The sequence below is a fragment of the Centropristis striata genome, chromosome 9 (assembly GCF_030273125.1).
Source record: "Centropristis striata isolate RG_2023a ecotype Rhode Island chromosome 9, C.striata_1.0, whole genome shotgun sequence".
Lineage (NCBI taxonomy): Eukaryota > Metazoa > Chordata > Actinopteri > Perciformes > Serranidae > Centropristis > Centropristis striata.
In genome coordinates this window covers 24,515,231-24,533,590 of record NC_081525.1, presented here as the reverse complement: position 1 = coordinate 24,533,590, position 18,360 = coordinate 24,515,231, and the positions used below count along the sequence as shown (strand labels likewise).

Here is an 18,360-nt window from a genome sequence, read left to right as displayed (position 1 = left end):
TTTTGATTTTTTGAGCGAGTGACACGCTTTTGCAGGTTATCAACTAGGTTTTGCAGTTTGTACTAATTGTTTTGAGAAATGCATTAACTGTTGTGCAAATGTAAATAGTGATGTGAGAAATGCACCAAAGCGACTGAGGATAACTGTAATAAACTCCCTGCAAACACAAGGGGGCGCTATCACTCTACTTACTACACTTCCAGCTTGACCCAGTCAACCTCTCAGTGGCATGAGTTGTCTCTGGGTGAGTGTTTTTAAATTTAAGATCTCAAGGGCTTGATACTTCCTCTTTTCATGGTGCTGCAGTGGCGTCTGGGTTTTTCTTGACTGTTTGTTCGACCCAGTCATATCTACCAGATCCTGTTATCGTTATTGCCTTGACACAAGCGCACTAATGAGCCCCTTTCCTCTAATTGGACCATGACATGATGGGAAAATACCACAGGCATGATATGATCCATCAGCACTTCCAACCACAAAATACCCACAGTGCAGACAAGCCCTAAATTATTAAAATACATCAACACAGTAATTAGACTCTGACGGATCCTGCCTGTTGTTCCCCTGTGATGAAAAAGTATCGATAGTAGATCTGTAAACATTATATCTAGTAGAAATAATGTAAATTATTAGATACAGACAGACAGACAGACAGACAGACAGACAGACACACACACAAACACACACACACACACACTGGAGGATTAATGCATTAAGGCAACAGTTACCAGGTTACTATAGTGCATGTAAACTCACTGATTATATACCATAACAGAAAACATCTGTTCATTGATGACACAGACCTTACATTTAATTACAGTCAATAGTTTGTCTTTAATTGATTTTAAAAGAAAAGTAACATTTAAAGAAACATTCTCTCTTTATTTTATTTTATTTTATTTTATTTTATACAATTGCTTGATTACTGTTGCTTGCCAACAATATCCTTTGTTCATTAAATTATTTTTGGTGGATGACATGACTTTTGAATTTGCATTTTTTTTAAATGTAATTTAATGGAGGTGGGAATTTTTTTAAAGCCTTACGGTTTCTAAAAAAATGTTTTTTTAAATCTTACCTTCAAAACTTAATTATAGAAGTAAAATAAGAAAATTCAAAATATTGTGCTTAAATATGCAATTAAAGTACTTGTAAATAGTCAGTATTCCTATTCTATGCTACTTTAAACTTCTACTTTGTAAACTTCTACTCCAATACATTAATTACAAAGCTTTACTTTTCCAACTATGAATTAACATTAAAAAAAAACATATGATCAGTTTATATCATATCATGCATCATTAAGGCTCAAAAGTATAGAAAGCAGGAACCATGATCTCCACTTCTTCAGCTAGAATATAAAAGTAAGGCTTTATTATCACATTAATTTATAATAAAACACTGATGGGGCTCAGTCTGTATAATGAATACTAAAAATGTTTTATACTTTAAGTGTATTTTGATGATAATACATACTTTTTTACTAAATTTTAAATGCAAGATAGATGAAGATGAAGAAAATCATCTGAAACTTCTTCTACCTTTGCAAGCGTTCATATATCTTTTTCCTTTTTACTGCTTTTCTTTTAAATACTGGATAATAAACCACCCAGCTGACTGTTAAAGTGAACTTGACTGTCCATATGGTTTTGATTTGACAAACCCAGTCTGTGAGGATGTCAAGGTGTCCAGTTGAACAGTTTGTGACTGAACAGCAAGTCACTACCACTTTTTTTTCCTCCTCTGTTGCTCGGAAGTGTGTGAAGTCAGACCGCTGTCTGGCACAGATGTGTGTTGATGTGCTTCCAGCTGTTTGTGGGGGGATCATGATGTCTGGACCTTATGGTCTGGTCTGGTCTGGTCTGGTCTGAACGGTAGGATCCTCCCTCCCTGTGAGATCATCACACTTTTAATTAGACCGGATCCGCCAATTAACAGGAAGTCAGCCGGTCTCTCTGAGCCCTTTAAAAGCAGCCGAGTCTAACCTCCAGCAGGATTCTGACTGAGGCTCAAACGAGGTAGGTCACCTTTTCACTCCCTCATTCATCTGTCAGGATGAATGCACTCTTTATTTATTCTTTGTGTGTCTCATGCTGGGTTTCAGATCTACACAAGGATGACTTCCACTATACTTTGTGCTGTTATTTTGCTGGTGTGTGCCTTGACACTCAGTGCTGCTCAGAGTGAGTATCATTTGTGTGACATTTGATTTGAACTGAAATGTGTTATTCACTATTCTGATTGCCAGAATGTTTTTTTATTTATAATGAAGGTATTTTCCTGGAGTGTTTTTCTGTTCTTGTACTTCTTCACTCTGTGAATAATTATTTACCAGAGGGGGAATGCCTGTATGTTTTGTATTTGTCACTACCTCAGAGATCAATATCTGGCACAGTTGTATTATTTACACACTATGTCCTTACGATGTTATTGGACCTTATGTCCCTCTGACTTTTTTCTGGTTCCATGTGCTCTTTTTCATAAACAGCGAGCTGTAAAGGTCGATGTGGTGCTGAGTACTACAGGGGTTACATGTGCCAGTGTGACTATGGCTGCCTGCTTTATGGAGAGTGTTGCAAAGACTTTGAAGCCCAGTGCACCACAAGTGAGTTTGCAGTGACAAATAAATTTCCCCACGGCGGGATAAATAAAGTCATATCTTTTTTTAATCTTATTTCAACCTACAATCTCTAAAATCCGAACATCTAGTTTTACTTATGGCATTTTTATACTCATCAAATATGTGTGTGTGTGTGTGTGTGTATGTGTGTGTGTGTGTGTGTGTGTGTGTGTGTGTGTGTGTGTTAAAATACTATATTGCAGGAGTTGTCATAAATTTCCTTACATATGATGTTTTTAATACTTAAAGCATCCCTGCATAGTTTATATGTTTTATAGTGAAAACATAATAATACTACTACAAGAAAAATAACAGTAAATGTAAAAGAAAGAAAATAACATGAATGAGAAAAGGTGAAATAAACTCTGCTAGTATGATGTGCACATACATGTATATATACTGTACGGTATACATGCATACATACATACATATATACAGAAATACAGTACAGCTGCATATACCTGCACACACATAACGGGGAAAAAAAGTTGACTCTAAACTCGTGCACATTAATTTATTTCTGATTAATTTGAAAAACAACCCAACAGCAGTTTGTTTAATATTCCCTGGATATTCGCAGAAAAAAATAAAAAGACTAAGGAAAATAAATCAAAATAGAGTTATCACTTTTTGCAAATGAGCTCCTTCTCTTGTTCTCTTCTATGGGTTCTTTCTAAAACTTCCAGCTATTTAATGAACCATCAAATGTGTTTTTTAGTGTTTCAATTACTTATTTTCCAAGTTTGTGCTGACATTTACCAATCCCCATTCTTTACGGGAGCAACACTGGCTGAATGTTCCACATGAAAAATGTAATAATGAAATCCGTCTGATATAATCAACACCGTTCAGTCTTATTGTACATGTTTGTTGTGTTTGTGTGCAACAGAAAATTCATGTAAAGGAAGATGTGGAGAAGGCTTCAAAAGAGGCCGGCTGTGTAGCTGCGACTCTGACTGCATTAAGTACAAACAGTGTTGTACTGATTACAAGATGCACTGTGATGCAGAAGGTAAGAAATGTCTAATAAAGTCAGCATGATTTCCTCCACAGTTATCAGTAGCACCACATAATGTGTCTTCTGTTGATATTTGGTGGTCATTTGAAACATGATCAGCAAATATAGGTTGTGTGACAGCATGGCTGCATGTTACAGTCAGCCCTCACCTCTCTCAGTTTCACTGTCATGCAACAGTTATAATCTTAAAGTAAAACATTTGCATGAATGGTAAAGTGCAAAAAAGCCAGGATCAGTCTGACACAGCATGTCCACCCGCATGTGGATCAGCATGCAATGCATGCAGTAATCTGCATTGCTGCATTGGGTTAAATTTGACAATAATTTCTGTCTCGGTTAACTACCACAGAAGAAATCAATGGAGCAGCCAGTGAAACAGCACCAGTGAAGACTAATTCATGCGATAATTTAAATGATAACAAACCCAAAGGTATATTTGACTTAGATAAAAGATTGTTTTTTTCTATATTTTCACTCAATTAGGAGTTAAGGCATTTTTTTTTTACAGTTAACTCTCTAACTTTTATTCATTATTATTTATAATAGAGCCGACTGTGATTGAAGCAACACCTTCTACATTCAGCGAAGGAAACGATGCAGGTGACTATCCTTTTCTAACTACACTCAAGGAAGTAGGGCCCAAATGATATGGGATTTTTTAAAGCTGATACTGATTTTAGAGGGGAAAATTCACCTTTTACTGATAGGGCAGTGGATAAAAGGATTTTTATGAGATAGAATAAAGAAAGACCCTCTTTTAATGTGGATTTTGTGCTAATTTTGCACCAATGTGACTCTGTAGCGGTGCTCAGGAGACTGCTTGCTTAAATAAATAACTTTCCTTCAGCATATTTAACCTTATTATACAATATATTACATTACCAACCTTATAATTATCCATGAAGAGGCAGTCCTACACGCGTTAAACTGTCTTTAGGTGATAAAGGAAAGAACATTTTATCTGTCCAATGCTCTGCTGGACACCATTTCTCCATTTTCTGCATTATGTGTTTTCTAAAAATGTTTTCATACCAGTTCATATCGCTCAACATAGACGCTGATACCAATACATACAGATATATCAGATCTTTGTTGATATTAGTCTCGCTCGACAAGGAATAAAATAAATAAAATATAAAATATAAAATATAAATAAATATAAAATAAAATAAAAAAATTTTGGTGTAAGTGTTGTTCAGTGACCTCAAGGGGTCTGTGGCATTCTGCCAGGGGCCTCTGAAAAGTTTTCAGATTCATGCATTTAAAAAGTCATGACTTTTAACAAAAGGCTTTATAGTTTAGGAAAAATATCTTAATGTTTCATTCTATATCAGTTCATATATGGTGGTCTAATCTAACAAATCTATACACTATAACACTTGAAATGATATTTATGAGCTGAATTCTGTGGATTAAATACAGCATATGTTAGAAGGCCCGCAGGAAGAGGTTTACGGTTGACAGCCACACTGTGCCTCTGTTGCTGTGGTTTGCTTTGGTGGCCAAGTCTCACCAGAACAAGCCAAGAGCACAAGCCCCGCCGGCCAAAAGAAACACAAGGACACAGTGTTGTCATGAGTGTGTAGGAGGGTTACGGGCACAGGCTCAGTCACAAGAGAGGAAAGCACTAAACGAAGCCAAGAAAGGATGACAGAACATTTTCTTGGAGGTTTTAATTTGGTAGCTGGCTTGGAATAGTTTTGTGGGTGGAGATGCTCTTGCGTCCGTGTTACTTCTCTCTCAGGAGGAAGACATGTGGTGACATTTCCGTCTGGAATGTCAACACATTTAGAGTCAGCGATGTGCACGCTCGAGAAAACAAATGCAGGAAAAACAAAGATAGTGTCTTAACAATTGCAATTAATTAAAAAGTATATTTGATTTTGCCTTATTTGCCCACAGATGACAATTTGATTCCACTGGTCACTCCAACATCATATCCACAAGACGATCTCAGTGATGGTGAGCAGTGACATGCATGGATAATAAATCTAACTAAATGTTTTTCCACCAAAGTAAAGTTACGAGTTTGACACTAAGGTGTGCACCTTTTCCCGCTTGTCATATTCCTCTAGATATGAACAGCCAGGTTTTTCCCAAAGATGAATTTTCCAACAATGAAGACGGGCAGCTGGAGGCAAGTCCAATCCCAGAGAGCACCAGCGGCTACGGATCATCTACAGCTGACCTGCTGGATCAAATGTCTGCTGAACCCACACAGGATCCAGACGCTCTGGAGTTCAGTAAAGAGACATCCACAGTCCTCCCTCAGACACAGACGACTCTCTCAGATGACGCAACAACGCAGGCCAAAGACAACCCCTCCACCCTTTACCCCCCCTTTACTGAAGAAGCCCCAACAGAAAGCACAGGTATGTGATGTCTATAGAGAACAAATTGGAGGGTGGCAGACTATATAAAGAAGGACATATTCACTATGGCTGCAACCACATACGCACATGAATCCACATGTTAATGCATTCACACACACCGAACGTAAAACACTTGACCTCTGCACCAAATATTAGTCTCCTAGGGCAAGAACGGCAAACTATCTGCTGAAACCAATGATGTCTTCGAGAAATGGTTCATGTATGGCTGAAGAAGGCAAGAAAAAAAATCATCATTCAACCATGCTAGGAGATTGAAGGAAGATGATCCATTACATGCTTATCAAAGCTTTCAGTGTATAAAACATTACATTTCTGCTCATTTATTAAAGTTTTTATTTTTCAAAGCTGTCACTTTAAATTGACAACTCATTAACATTTTTTTTATCATCTCTTTGAGTTATACTAAGATCCATGGAGACAATATAATAATTCTCATAGGACTTATTATCCTGTTCTATCCGAGCCCTTTGTTGTAGGAAATAAAAAGTAAATTAACAGATAATTTACATGATGATGAAAAATGATGGCCATACAGATGTGATGTACACAAGCCAACTTTACAATTTAAAAAAAAAACTTGCCCTGTTGCAATTCAATATAAAACGTAAATGTAATTCTGTCCATTGTAAATATATAAATAATGTCAGCCCAATCATCAGCTTCATATATTTCTGGTTTAGCTACTTTCGTGGCTCTCCTGTCAGTATTAACATGCTTCTTGCTCTCCTTCAGATGCCAGTGATGCCTCCAGCTCATCTGACACAGGAACGACTCTCCCTCAGCCCACAACATCAGCTGATCACGTCTCCAGCCAGCCAACATCAGCAGCCCAAACTGAGCATCCTCCGAGAGGTGACACCCCAGAGACTGGGGGGGTAGAGCAGATTGAGGATGTGGCTGTAGCTTTCTCTGATGAACCAGAAGTTGCAACCCTACCCTCCAACACAGCATCCTCTGCAGCCCCAATAGCCACCAGACCTCCCCAGGAATCCTCCACAGTCCTGGAAAACTCTCAGGTCACAACCATCACTGCCTCGATGATGAACCTGAAACCGATCCCAGAGAAAACCACTGAAAACCCTGAACCAGATGTTACTGAGAACAGCTCAGACACCGTCACAACCAGCCCTCCATCTCCTCTGGAAGACCTTCAAGATCCTTCCGTCAGTGACTCTCCTGCAGGAATGGAGCTGACGACCCATAGTCCCTCATCCACAGACGCAGTGCAGGATGACGTTACAGCAGGAGAAACCACTGCTGATACGCTAAATGTCACCCCAGACCCGACCAAACCCACAGCACCTGAAGCCACATCTAAACCCCAGGACAAGCCTGACCCATACGAGCCATTGCCAGCTACACCCACTCCGGCTAAACCCACTCCGGCTAAACCCACTCCGGCTAAACCCAGCTCCAAACCTGAGGCGATAGAGGACACTAGAGACTACCAAGCAGGTGAGAAAGGTTTATGTCATTGTTTGAGATTCTAAACATCCAGAGAAAACAAAAAAACTCAATGATTCATTCTGTTAACCCATTTGTGCCCACTACTGAAATTTTGATTTCCTTTGGTGGAAGTGTTCTCTGGGTTTGCACAAAGCACAATACATTTCCAAAGTCAGTCGAACTGTTTGGTGGAAAAAATCCTTTTTCTTATCATACTAGGTTATAATTATTCTTTTGGCACATGGGAATTCTGTTTCTTCTACATATTTAATTATAATTTAGTAAAAAACAGTAGGGGCTACACGGTGGTGCAGTGGTTAGGATTGCCGAAACTTTAGAGAACCTTTAGCTTTAGAGATGTTTCATTGAAACAACCCAACAGAAGTCAAATTGATATTGCCTGGACTCCAGCAAAACAACAACAACAATAACAACAAAAGAAAAACAACAATTCATTTAGGATTTAAAAATTAAATCAAGTGTTTTTGCAGATGAACTCTTCCCATATATTATTATAGGAAAATGGCTGTATCTCAGAAACTACTAAAGCACAATTAAGACAAATTTAAAAAGTGACTTTTTAAAGTGACTTTGACGAATAATAAAAGTGAGATTTTTAATTTGAACTAAAAATGTAAAAGTTGCACCGTAGATACGTACCCAAAGTAACTGATTTTAAGACTTTAGACCAATCACAATATATGTTCAGGCATTTTTTTCTCATCATACTGCTGTAAATATAGTCTTTGGGCACAAATGGGTTCATCTACAAAGGGAAATTGCAGTGCAAGTATCAAAATGTTGTTCTTGGCTTTGCTGTAATCTAAATGATTTCACAAAGTCTAACATTAATGCAGAAATGGAGGCCTTTATATTTATGATTACTGCTCTCGGCTGCTTTATGAGCCCGGTTGTTTTGTCATTATGCCTCAGGCTGAAATGGGCTTCATACACTCCACTGTATGAAGTGACGGAGGTGGCTGTTTTCCCAGACTGTAAATGAATCACTCCTTTGAAATTGTAAATAAAGCTTTAAGGACACTTTAAAGAATGGAAACAGCTCCTGGAGCACAAAATTATATTTAACACCCAGGAACTCAGTCTGTGACTGCATGCTTTCTGTTCTTATGGCTTGTTTATCCAAACAGATGGTCTTTTTTCTCACAAACTGTATTTTTTTTTTCTCAGATGACAACAATGATACAAATCTGTGCAGTGGGCGGCCAGTGAGTGGAGTCACCACGCTGAGGAACGGCACAATGGTGGTTTTCAGAGGTGAGTGCCAGCCAGGCAGATCATCATTACATCTAATAATTAATCTAATGATTGTATCATGTGATAAGCCAAATACCAGTTAATGGACATACAAGAGAGAAGTGATGGAAATGAATTAAGTATTCAAGAACTCACATTTTTCTTTTCATTTACTGAGAAAGAACAAACGGCCACCATTTAATTCTCTTTTATAAATGTTTCTTTAAACATTAAAATACCATAATAATCAGTGGATCTACACATACATAGACCCATCCGTAAGTCAATACTTCTCTCCATATTTACTCTTATAAATAAAATTTATAAATCTGTTCACACATTTTCAACCAGTTATTTAGATGAAATAAAGTCTTAATATGTCTACCTCACCAACATTTCAGAGGGAAATCTTGTACTTTTTTTTCACATAATTAAATTTATCTCACAACTGCAGTTTACACTTGAAATTCAGATTTTACATTTAAAAACCCAACAAACTATGATGAATTTCCAAAATACAATAACTGTGTAAAAACTTGAGTTGTTAGTAGTTCCATGAAAAGGGGATTTCCATTTAAACGAGCCCGAGGTAAAATTATGCAATATTCATCTCACAATTTATGTTGTGATCTTTTCTTGGGGGCCAGGCCTAAAGGTTGGAAACAACTGAATATAAAGTCTTAAACAAAACAAACAAAAAAAAATCCCAAACATATATAATAAAAAATATATAAAATATCTATATAAAGTCTTTATAAAATGTTAAAACTAGCTGCACCAGGACAAGCTAAAACAATAAAATGCTACTTACATATTAATGTATCAGTATTAAAAATGTAAAGATGTCTGTAATGTAATAATATAGAATAATCTATCAGTGACAGGGGCTGATTTTCTGCAATAAAGAGTACTTTTACTTTTGATGTTTTAAGTACAATTTGCTGATGATACGATTTAATTTCGCAGGACTTTTACTTGTAATAGAGTATTTTAAAAAATGTTATTGGGACTTTGGTGTTTTAGTAAATGATCTTAAATAAAATAAACAGTCCACAAAATCTAAAAATTAAATATAATTTGAAGTTTTTAGTCGTATCATTTAAATTATATTGCACAGTGGACCACACTTACTATGTGACTGTTTTCAGGACACTACTTCTGGGTTCTGGACAGAAATATGGTTGCTGGTCCAGCCCGTGGCATCACACAGGTGTGGGGCATCCCGTCCCCCATCGACACTGTGTTCACCCGCTGCAACTGCCAGGGCAAAACATACATCTTCAAGGTACATTGAGATACGTCAGATGAGTATCTGATCCAAAACCAATTCATGCAACTGACCAAGCTGAATTTTTGAGGGATTTCATGGATGAGACCTTCTGCACACGAGATGCATTCCTGCTGCTGAATATACAACCTCGGCTCTTCTCTGATCTGACGTTTCCTCTCAGAAGTTAAGAGCTGGACAGGTGTATTTTAGTTGCCTGAGGTTTATTTTTTCCGGGTTGTTATTTTTGCAGGGATCCCAGTACTGGAGATTTGAAAATGACGTCTTGGACCCCAGCTATCCAAAGGTCGTCGAAACAGGCTTTGACGGACTCCGAGGTCACATCACAGCTGCTCTGTCTGTGCCTCAGTACCAGAGCAGGAGGGAGGCAGTTTACTTCTTCAAGAGAGGTGATGAACTGCCGTCACACAGTCATGCTTCATCTTTTTAGTTCCTTTTTTAAAATTGCAATCTAAGAAATTCTTTTGATATCGTTATCAAAATTGTTTTTACAGTTATTGTTTTTACGTTTCTTTTCTTAGAGCACCTCTTAAAGTGATTTTCAAATCAAATGTATTATCTTTATCATTATTTTAGTGGCAATACTGCAGTTATATAACATACAAAAAAATAAAGTAACAGTAAATCAAATAGTTGATAGTGTAAATAGCAGTTGGTAGGCTATTATTAACTGTTAGCTGATAAATTCAAGTCAGGGGAACATTATACTAATACTAAGAAATTACTCTATCTGATTACAGATACAAATTGCCTCTCACGGGTTGTCAAGTATGTGACAAATTGACAAAATTAACATGAATACTTTAGATAAATTAAAGTTCCTTGGGGCAACATCCCAGTCACCATCACAGTCTTAAAGTTACTAAACTATCAAGTTGGAAACTGATTACTAATTAACTAAATAAAATATAATCAAATTACCATATTAATATTTAGCTGTGGTTGAAAGAATTTGGAGTTCTTTTCATAGAAGAGGTTTGCATAAACTCAGTTCATAAATCTGAATGAAGACTTGTGGGATACCTGCCATCCCTACACGGGTATCATACATAAACTCATATTCATTCACACGCATGCTCTTGTGTTTACGCATCTACCTGGAGAAATGTCTATATTTAATCAATCTTGCACTGTATGTCATGCTATGTATGTTGTATGCTAATGTATGTGTTGAATTACTGAATGCATTCTGAAACTGGCTCCTGTCTGCTTCTTCCAGGTGGACTGGTCCAGAAATATTCATACCAGTCTGGCACCAGTCCAACATGCCGAAGGAAAGTCCAGTACGCCGTTTACACAATCCGGAACCGAATGGTTCGACAAGCAGGTACTCAAAAAACAAAAGAAAACAAAATATGTAGGACAGGAGAACTGAAACCCCCCAATAAACAATAAATTAATAAAAGTTCCAGTACATACCAGGATAGGTCTACTTGAATAGACACACTTTTATTAATAAATAAAAATTACTTTAAAAACAAAGATGTTAAACATTTTTGCTTCATTATCTATGTTTTTAATGTAATTTATTAATAAAATAGCATTAATTTAAGTACCCCAGTGTGCACAGGAACTTTTCTTTTATTAATTAGGGGCAATCGCACCGAGCACTGGTCCCATACAGCAATAGCTGTAGGGACCAGTGCTCGGGGCGAGTAACAGTATAACTACTGTTATACTGTGGATTTTTTCTTCTTCCTCTTCCAGACACAATTTTGTCCCGCTACTAGTCCTACAACTTGAAGAGTTGCACGACAAATTATATATCAAAACGTGCGGTTTGATCGGGATCGGTGTGCTATTACTTTTCTCTACAGAATATGAATTTTTTGCGACGCAAGTCGTGAAAAACTGCCCAAAATTTTGCATTGAAATGAATGGGACGGCCGAAAAAAATGAGCGAAAAAGAACAATAATTGGAGATTTTTAAATGTCTACTTCTCCAGGATAATTTCACCTAGAGACTCCATTTAAACTTTAAACAGTAGACACAAGTCTTGTGTATTGGTGTATTAATCCACGTTTCGATAGGTCATATAGTTTTTTATCAATCCCTGTTCAATGACCATGATAATTTTTTGAGAAATAGTAGTAAATAGTTTGGGCGTAGGACGCACAGATGCGCCACCAACACACAACAACAGCCTCATTGGCTCCCATATTAAAAACGCAGGAAGATTTCTGAAAAAGGGAATTATAACAGTTTTTTTAGATCGCTCTAACAAAGCTATTTTTTCATTTTTCTTTAAAAAAAACATACGTTCACAGACGTTCAGGAAGAACTCAGGGCGCTCAAGGTGAAGTCGGATCAATGATAGGTATTATGGTTTTGCCAAAAATGCTTTCTGTTCGAGGCCAGAAAATCTGTCCACCTCTGGCTGTTGTCACTCTTCTGGGACATTGGCAGGTGTCAGTTAATTCTGTTGATTGCTTTGATCTGATTGCCTTTGATCTTTGATGTGATTACAGATACACACACACACACACACACACACACACATGCCTACACTCCTCCCACATGCGCGCGCACGCACGCATGTGTGAGGAGGTTAAAGGGCATAGTTTGAAATCTCTGAAGAATCTCATCATAGTGTACACACACCGGCAGTACCCCCCGTGGCCCTTTCAGAATTTCCCCAGAGGAAATTTTCTAGTTGTGGTTTATTCTACAGCAGCTGAGCACACAGGAGAGGACAGTAAGACAGCTTGCATTTTACTTTCCTCAATTGAGTGATCCTGTGTAAATGTAGCCATGATGGGTGTACTGGGTTTTTGCTGAGCCTTTTAACAGATTTGCTGTAACTCATGTAAACATGTTTTATTTGAGTTACAACACGTACTCTGAAAAAGTGAGTCCTGCATGTGTGGAGGTGAGAGGGGCAGGGACGTCCAGTTTTTAAATAAGTGGAAATAAGTTGTCTGTGCACTGTTTGTGGGACTGCAACTGTTGAATTTAACTTCTTTACTCTGTTGTTTCCAGTGTCTACTCTCGGGCCGGCTGTCAACATCCGGACATCTTGGAGAGGTTTCCCCACCACCATCACAGCCGCTGTGTCCGTCCCAAACAACAGAGAACCAGAGGGATATAAGTACTACGTCTTCTCAAGATGTAAGTCATGTCTTCATTGGAGTTTATAATTTGGTAACTGATAAATCATAAAAGTAATTTCATGCAAAAATGTCAGACTTTCAGACTGTAAAATATGGAGATATCCTGCTTTTATTTAATTTTGAAACAGATTTGGTTTTCGACAAACAAAAAAGGACATTTAAAGACAGCATGTGGGACTTTTAGAAACTAGGATGGACATCTTTTATTATCTTTTGACATTTTATAGACCAGATGATTGAGAAAATTATCAGCAGCTTAATCACTACTGGAAAATAACTGCTACTAACCAGGGGTAGAATTTGGATTTCAAAGGTTGTGGCGGCCAAAGTTAGTAAAGGCACAAATCTTCAAAAGGGCTTTAGTTTTTTAGACACCCATACCAGAGGGAGAATAAAAATGCATGAAATGGATAGCCGTAAGAAAATATTTTATGCAGAAAATATTGAAGAAGTGGATCCATATGTTGTCCCACAACAAAAGGCAGAAAAGTGCAAAATAAAACTGCTCCTGTTGGATTTGGTTCAAATTTGCATTTCTAGCGCCCTGGTACCTGCCGTACACCTCAAAGCAATATGAATATCAAAATATGCATTAATTATGAATCACGAGCCTAAAGGCTTTAATGACATAACTATTTCACAGAGTTACTTTTGCTTTCCTTCAAACCATCACATCAATTCAGAAACTTTGCACACACAAAAAAGCAAAATGTTTGAAGTGATTGAAGTGGTTTTTTTTTATATTTTACTTTTTCATTTCACAGTATTGTTTTTCAGACTGTAAAAAGATCTGTTGCATTTGTTCCCTGTAAATTATAGTCTTATCTGTCCTTTGAAGAGGTTTAGAGTGGATTCAGTTTTATTTTAAAATCACTTTAGTGTTAGGGAAATATTTTGGAAAACAAGTTACAAGCTCTGCGTTTTGCACATCAAGGCCAAAATTTAGTAAATTAGTCATTACTTAAGAGGAAAATTTTGGTTTTATTTTGGCTTAGCTCATCTCACACCCTAGTGAGTGAAATAAAAGATGGAGGTTGTTAAGTAGTAATTGTAGTTTAAAGATGGCTTCCTTCAAAAATATTTAATTGCTCATCTTCAAAAGAGCAAAACATCCTTCACTTTTCGGTCTGCACTAACACTTTTGTTATACATTCACAACATGTCTGTCTTATGCATGTCATGCATAACGAGGACCATGTGTGTGAGGGTGTGTGCAGGGAGGGGTGGGGCATTTGGCAGATGCAAAGGTCATTTAGGGTAGTTTCCATTCACCTACAGCTTAAGTTTCTTAAGAAGTAAGCACAGTAGAAGATTCCATTTTGATTTTAATAACCATCATCTAAAAGAATTCTATAATTCCTGAGTAAAATAGTTTAAAACCCGCAGTAATGTGTCATGTTGGGAGGGTTTTACCGTCTAGTCGTTTATGTCATTCAAAAAACACTTGAGCCCTTTAAATTTATGTCCTGCTGCAGCCAGAAGCTGTCCAAGTTAATGTCCTGAAAACTCTGAGGTCAGGACTGTTTGAAGATGCATGAGATTCTGCTCGCTCCAAATTCATGTTTACTAAAATGGAAACTGGCATGCAGACGGATAAAAAGTATTATCCTGAATATATTAAAATGCTAAATGAACCGTTCTGCTTCTTCTGCAGCCAAATCCTACAATGTGAGGATGAATGGTGAACGTCCCGTCGTTGCTCCTCCTCCTCCTCCTTCAGTCAACACATCACCTCAAAGCAACAACTTCTTCAAATGCTCAAAGAACATCTGATGAAACAAAGGCTTTTCCCCCTTAGTTTTCAAGTTTATTACATTCTTCATACAACACACTGCTTCAGCATGGACTGATTACAAAAAGGTACTTTACAAGAACAATAAAAAACAAAACTGAAAGCTTTAAAACAGTATCAGGAACATTATCAAGGCTGATTACAGCAATTGAACACACTGATTGGAAAATATGTTTTTAAGTTCTCATTGTCACGTTTTCTGACGAGTTCTTCATCTTGCGAATCGTCTCCCGTGTACACCCCGAGAAGGAAACCCCTGGCCTGTTGGGACAGAAAATACTTTTGTTTAAAGAAAGATTTAAAAGATATAAATTAATTATAATGCACCAACGTGTATTAAATGTTAAGACGGGTAATTAAAATGAAACAAATGACTTGTGAGCACCAGGGGTAAAATCTTTGAGCTTGATATAGGTCATTTCATATCCGGATAAAGAATAAATAAATAGACTATATGAAACAACCACTAGGTAAAGCCTATGGTTGTACACTCCATGTTATCACATCTCACACCTGTGGTTCGATCAGAACAATTGACATAAATATTGCTGTAATGAGTGCCGCTCTCTTTTTTTTCCACAATATCGCAATAGTTATAACATAGGATTGACATTTTTATATAGTTACAACATAACGTAACATAAATAGCTGCCAAGAAACGTGAAAAATAAGTTAGTTTCAGTAAGTAATTTCATTCATCAAACAACAATTATATTTTCTTTTCTTTTTTCTGTCTGAAACAAAACTGGAAATCTAATGTGTGATCTGATTTTAAATAAACATGGAAGTGTTGTTTTAAACGTGTGTTTGGAAGTCTGCTGCTTATTCGAATCAAAGATAAATGAACTGGCTGAGTGTGATACTATCTGGCTTTATGCTGAAGAGACGTGGCATAATGTACAAGAAAGGTCCCCGACTGGACTTCCAACAATGGATGTCAATATCACAGTTAGTGTGCTGGCTGTTTGAGCAGACAGTACTTGTACTGTCAAACAAGGGGTGTCACTTTTCTGAGAGAAAACCGGACCTCTCACTGTGGATGCAGCTTTTTACTGCGTTGCTGATGTTTTTATTTTATTCCATTCTTTTTTTAAATTGACTACTATTGCTTTCATTTACAACATATCATGAACAAAAGTGTATAATCCATTTGTTAAAGCCTTCTTATGTGGCTAACTCCAATAAAAGTATGTTATTTTGTCCAGCTCTCACAAGTTGAAAATGAGCCACTGACTAAATAAACCCAAAGCCACTTTAGGTCTGGAACCATTTCAAGCTCATGAGCAATATTAGTTTCATGACCGCCCAGTTTGTGCGTGTGCCCTCATGTGTTACCTCCTCTCTTCATGCGGCCACCGCGGTGCTCTGGCCAGCGCTGCAGCTGTCTGCTGGGTCCAGGTCTAGAGGGTTTCGGTTGAGCACTACTTGTATCTAGATTTAAAAAAAAAAAAAAACAGCAATCAGAAATGAACACTATTTACATACATACTGAGATAAATTCTCCTTCAGAGGCGGGATCTGCACTGCATGTAGCTGCACTGCACCTGCAGAGCTGGAGGAGGGCTCCTGGTTGGCGGAGGGGAGGCTGGCCTTGTCAGACTGCTGGCCTGGCTCCTCCATATCTCCCTGTGACACCACCAGGTCTACAGAAACTTCTCCACTGGTCCTGAAATAAACACACAACATGCATAAGATCTGAGCAAAGTAAACAGCAATTTCATCTTATGTGTGACCCATGCAGGAAAGAACTAGCCACCCTTCACAGATGCCTGAAACAAAGAACTTTCTGGCAATCAATATTTAAAACCATATTTGAGAAATATCCACAGAACCTTCTGTATCTGTTTTTGAATACTGTCATAGCTTCCTGTCTTTTCACCGGTATATGATTATACTATATACAGTATGTGGTGATGAAGATACGGTATTAATGTTTGGAGAAACTCCTGCAAAATACACTTTTAAATTAGATGGAAATGCAAAAATAAAAGTAGCAAAAATCTATCCTGAAATACAGTAGTTGAATAAATGTTCTTAGTTAAACTAGCGTGTACTGAATTCCACCAATATTGTATTGTAGTTTTTATAACTAACCATTATTAGTTTATTATTTATTTATCTAAGTGTAAATTAAATTTATGCACATTTTTTCGACTTCTTATTCTTTATTATATATTGTATTTTTTTGTGTTGCAGTCTATCACGATTTGTGCCACATTTAAATTTATTTATATGTACATGTAAGTGTTTAAGGAATGGATTCTGTTTAGTTAGTATATGGTGAAGTAACACTATGACAAAGGTGGGGGTCTGTTGAAGCAGAAAGATGGGGTGGAGCTGCTAAACTGTACCTGTGATTTATTGCATTTTATATGACCTTTTAAACACATCTTGAGCAATAGTCATGCAGTCTTAAAATGACCTGTAAAAACATATATAGAAGACAACTGCTAACTTATACAATCAAGTTTCATATTTGATTCAGCTATTGATTCAAAAAGTGGAGCAGAGCAACAGATATTTTATGAATAAAGAACATTTCTGACATAAAGCCTACATGTCAACAAATAATGAAAACTGCAGTGAAAGGAGAGGGGTGGGCTTGTTAATGGCCAGACGTGTGAATTCCAACAGCAGCCAAAAGGGGGGAAAAAAGCACATGATAGATTGGCCAACAGCAGAGAGGAGCCTCACCTATCACTGTCTGGCTCCAGGAAGACGTCGTCTCGGTCCTCCCCTGTGCCGGCTGCTCCTGGCACGACCAGGCCTGATGTGGACGTGCTCACCATGGGAACAGACTGGGATGCGTGCTCAGTGGTGTCAGACTGTGCTGCCTCTGAGAAGATAGTTACTGGAAGAGAAAAACATAAAAAAAAAACATACTCAGTGATTTAGTTTAATCATATGATAGCACTACCAAATCTGACACTATCCATGCAGCCTACAGATCACAAACAGAAAGTAAGTATGCTGATGAAAAGGTCTATAGATAAACAGGACAGATAATTTTACATCAGACTGACTGAGACAGAAGCAGATACCTGGTGCTCCAACTTGTGATGGTGTAGTGGGAACGCTGCGCCCACCAGACTCCTCCTCATGACTTGCGAGGAACAAGGGGCTTTCAAACATCCCAAGACCTAAAAATGACAAGAAAAAAAGGCTTTCACTTTGTGTAAATAAAAACAAAAAACAAAAAACCTTCAACAACTGAACTGCAGGCTTCTTTCAGAGCAGAGGAGAGGAGAAAATAGGTTACGTAGAGGTTGTAAACATGTAAATTGTCCATTATGTATATAATGAGGAGACCCCTTTTATTTTAAAATATTGGTTACACTTGTGGGCACTTGGAAAATGTTGTATATAGATTCCAAGTCATTTAATTTCTTAAAATAAGGTATCAAAGAAATTCTTACATGTATTCTGTTCTCATGATTC

General features: G+C 37.4%; 2 protein-coding genes across 2 annotated transcripts in view; one reads left to right on the top strand and one right to left on the bottom strand.

The window, feature by feature from the left end:
• Positions 1 to 1,821: 1,821 nt before the first annotated feature.
• prg4b (proteoglycan 4b) lies at positions 1,822 to 15,711 on the top strand. The gene is made up of 14 exons (XM_059341144.1): positions 1,822 to 2,018; positions 2,105 to 2,183; positions 2,489 to 2,605; positions 3,510 to 3,632; positions 4,185 to 4,238; positions 5,541 to 5,600; positions 5,714 to 6,010; positions 6,764 to 7,486; positions 8,666 to 8,752; positions 9,880 to 10,016; positions 10,252 to 10,408; positions 11,239 to 11,346; positions 13,000 to 13,128; positions 14,785 to 15,711. The coding sequence occupies exons 2-14, from the start codon at positions 2,117 to 2,119 to the stop codon at positions 14,901 to 14,903; spliced, it is 2,178 nt and encodes a 725-aa protein (XP_059197127.1). The 5' UTR covers positions 1,822 to 2,018; positions 2,105 to 2,116; the 3' UTR covers positions 14,904 to 15,711.
• Positions 15,043 to 18,360, bottom strand: part of tprb (translocated promoter region b, nuclear basket protein) — a 24,047-nt gene continuing 20,729 nt past the window's right edge. The window contains exons 47-51 of the mRNA XM_059341143.1: positions 17,964 to 18,062; positions 17,617 to 17,773; positions 16,467 to 16,588; positions 16,258 to 16,353; positions 15,043 to 15,183 (exon numbers count right to left, since the gene is read on the bottom strand). Of these exons, the coding sequence (XP_059197126.1) occupies positions 15,134 to 15,183; positions 16,258 to 16,353; positions 16,467 to 16,588; positions 17,617 to 17,773; positions 17,964 to 18,062 (524 nt within the window). The 3' untranslated portion in view covers positions 15,043 to 15,133. The remainder of the gene's footprint in view (positions 15,184 to 16,257; positions 16,354 to 16,466; positions 16,589 to 17,616; positions 17,774 to 17,963; positions 18,063 to 18,360) is intronic.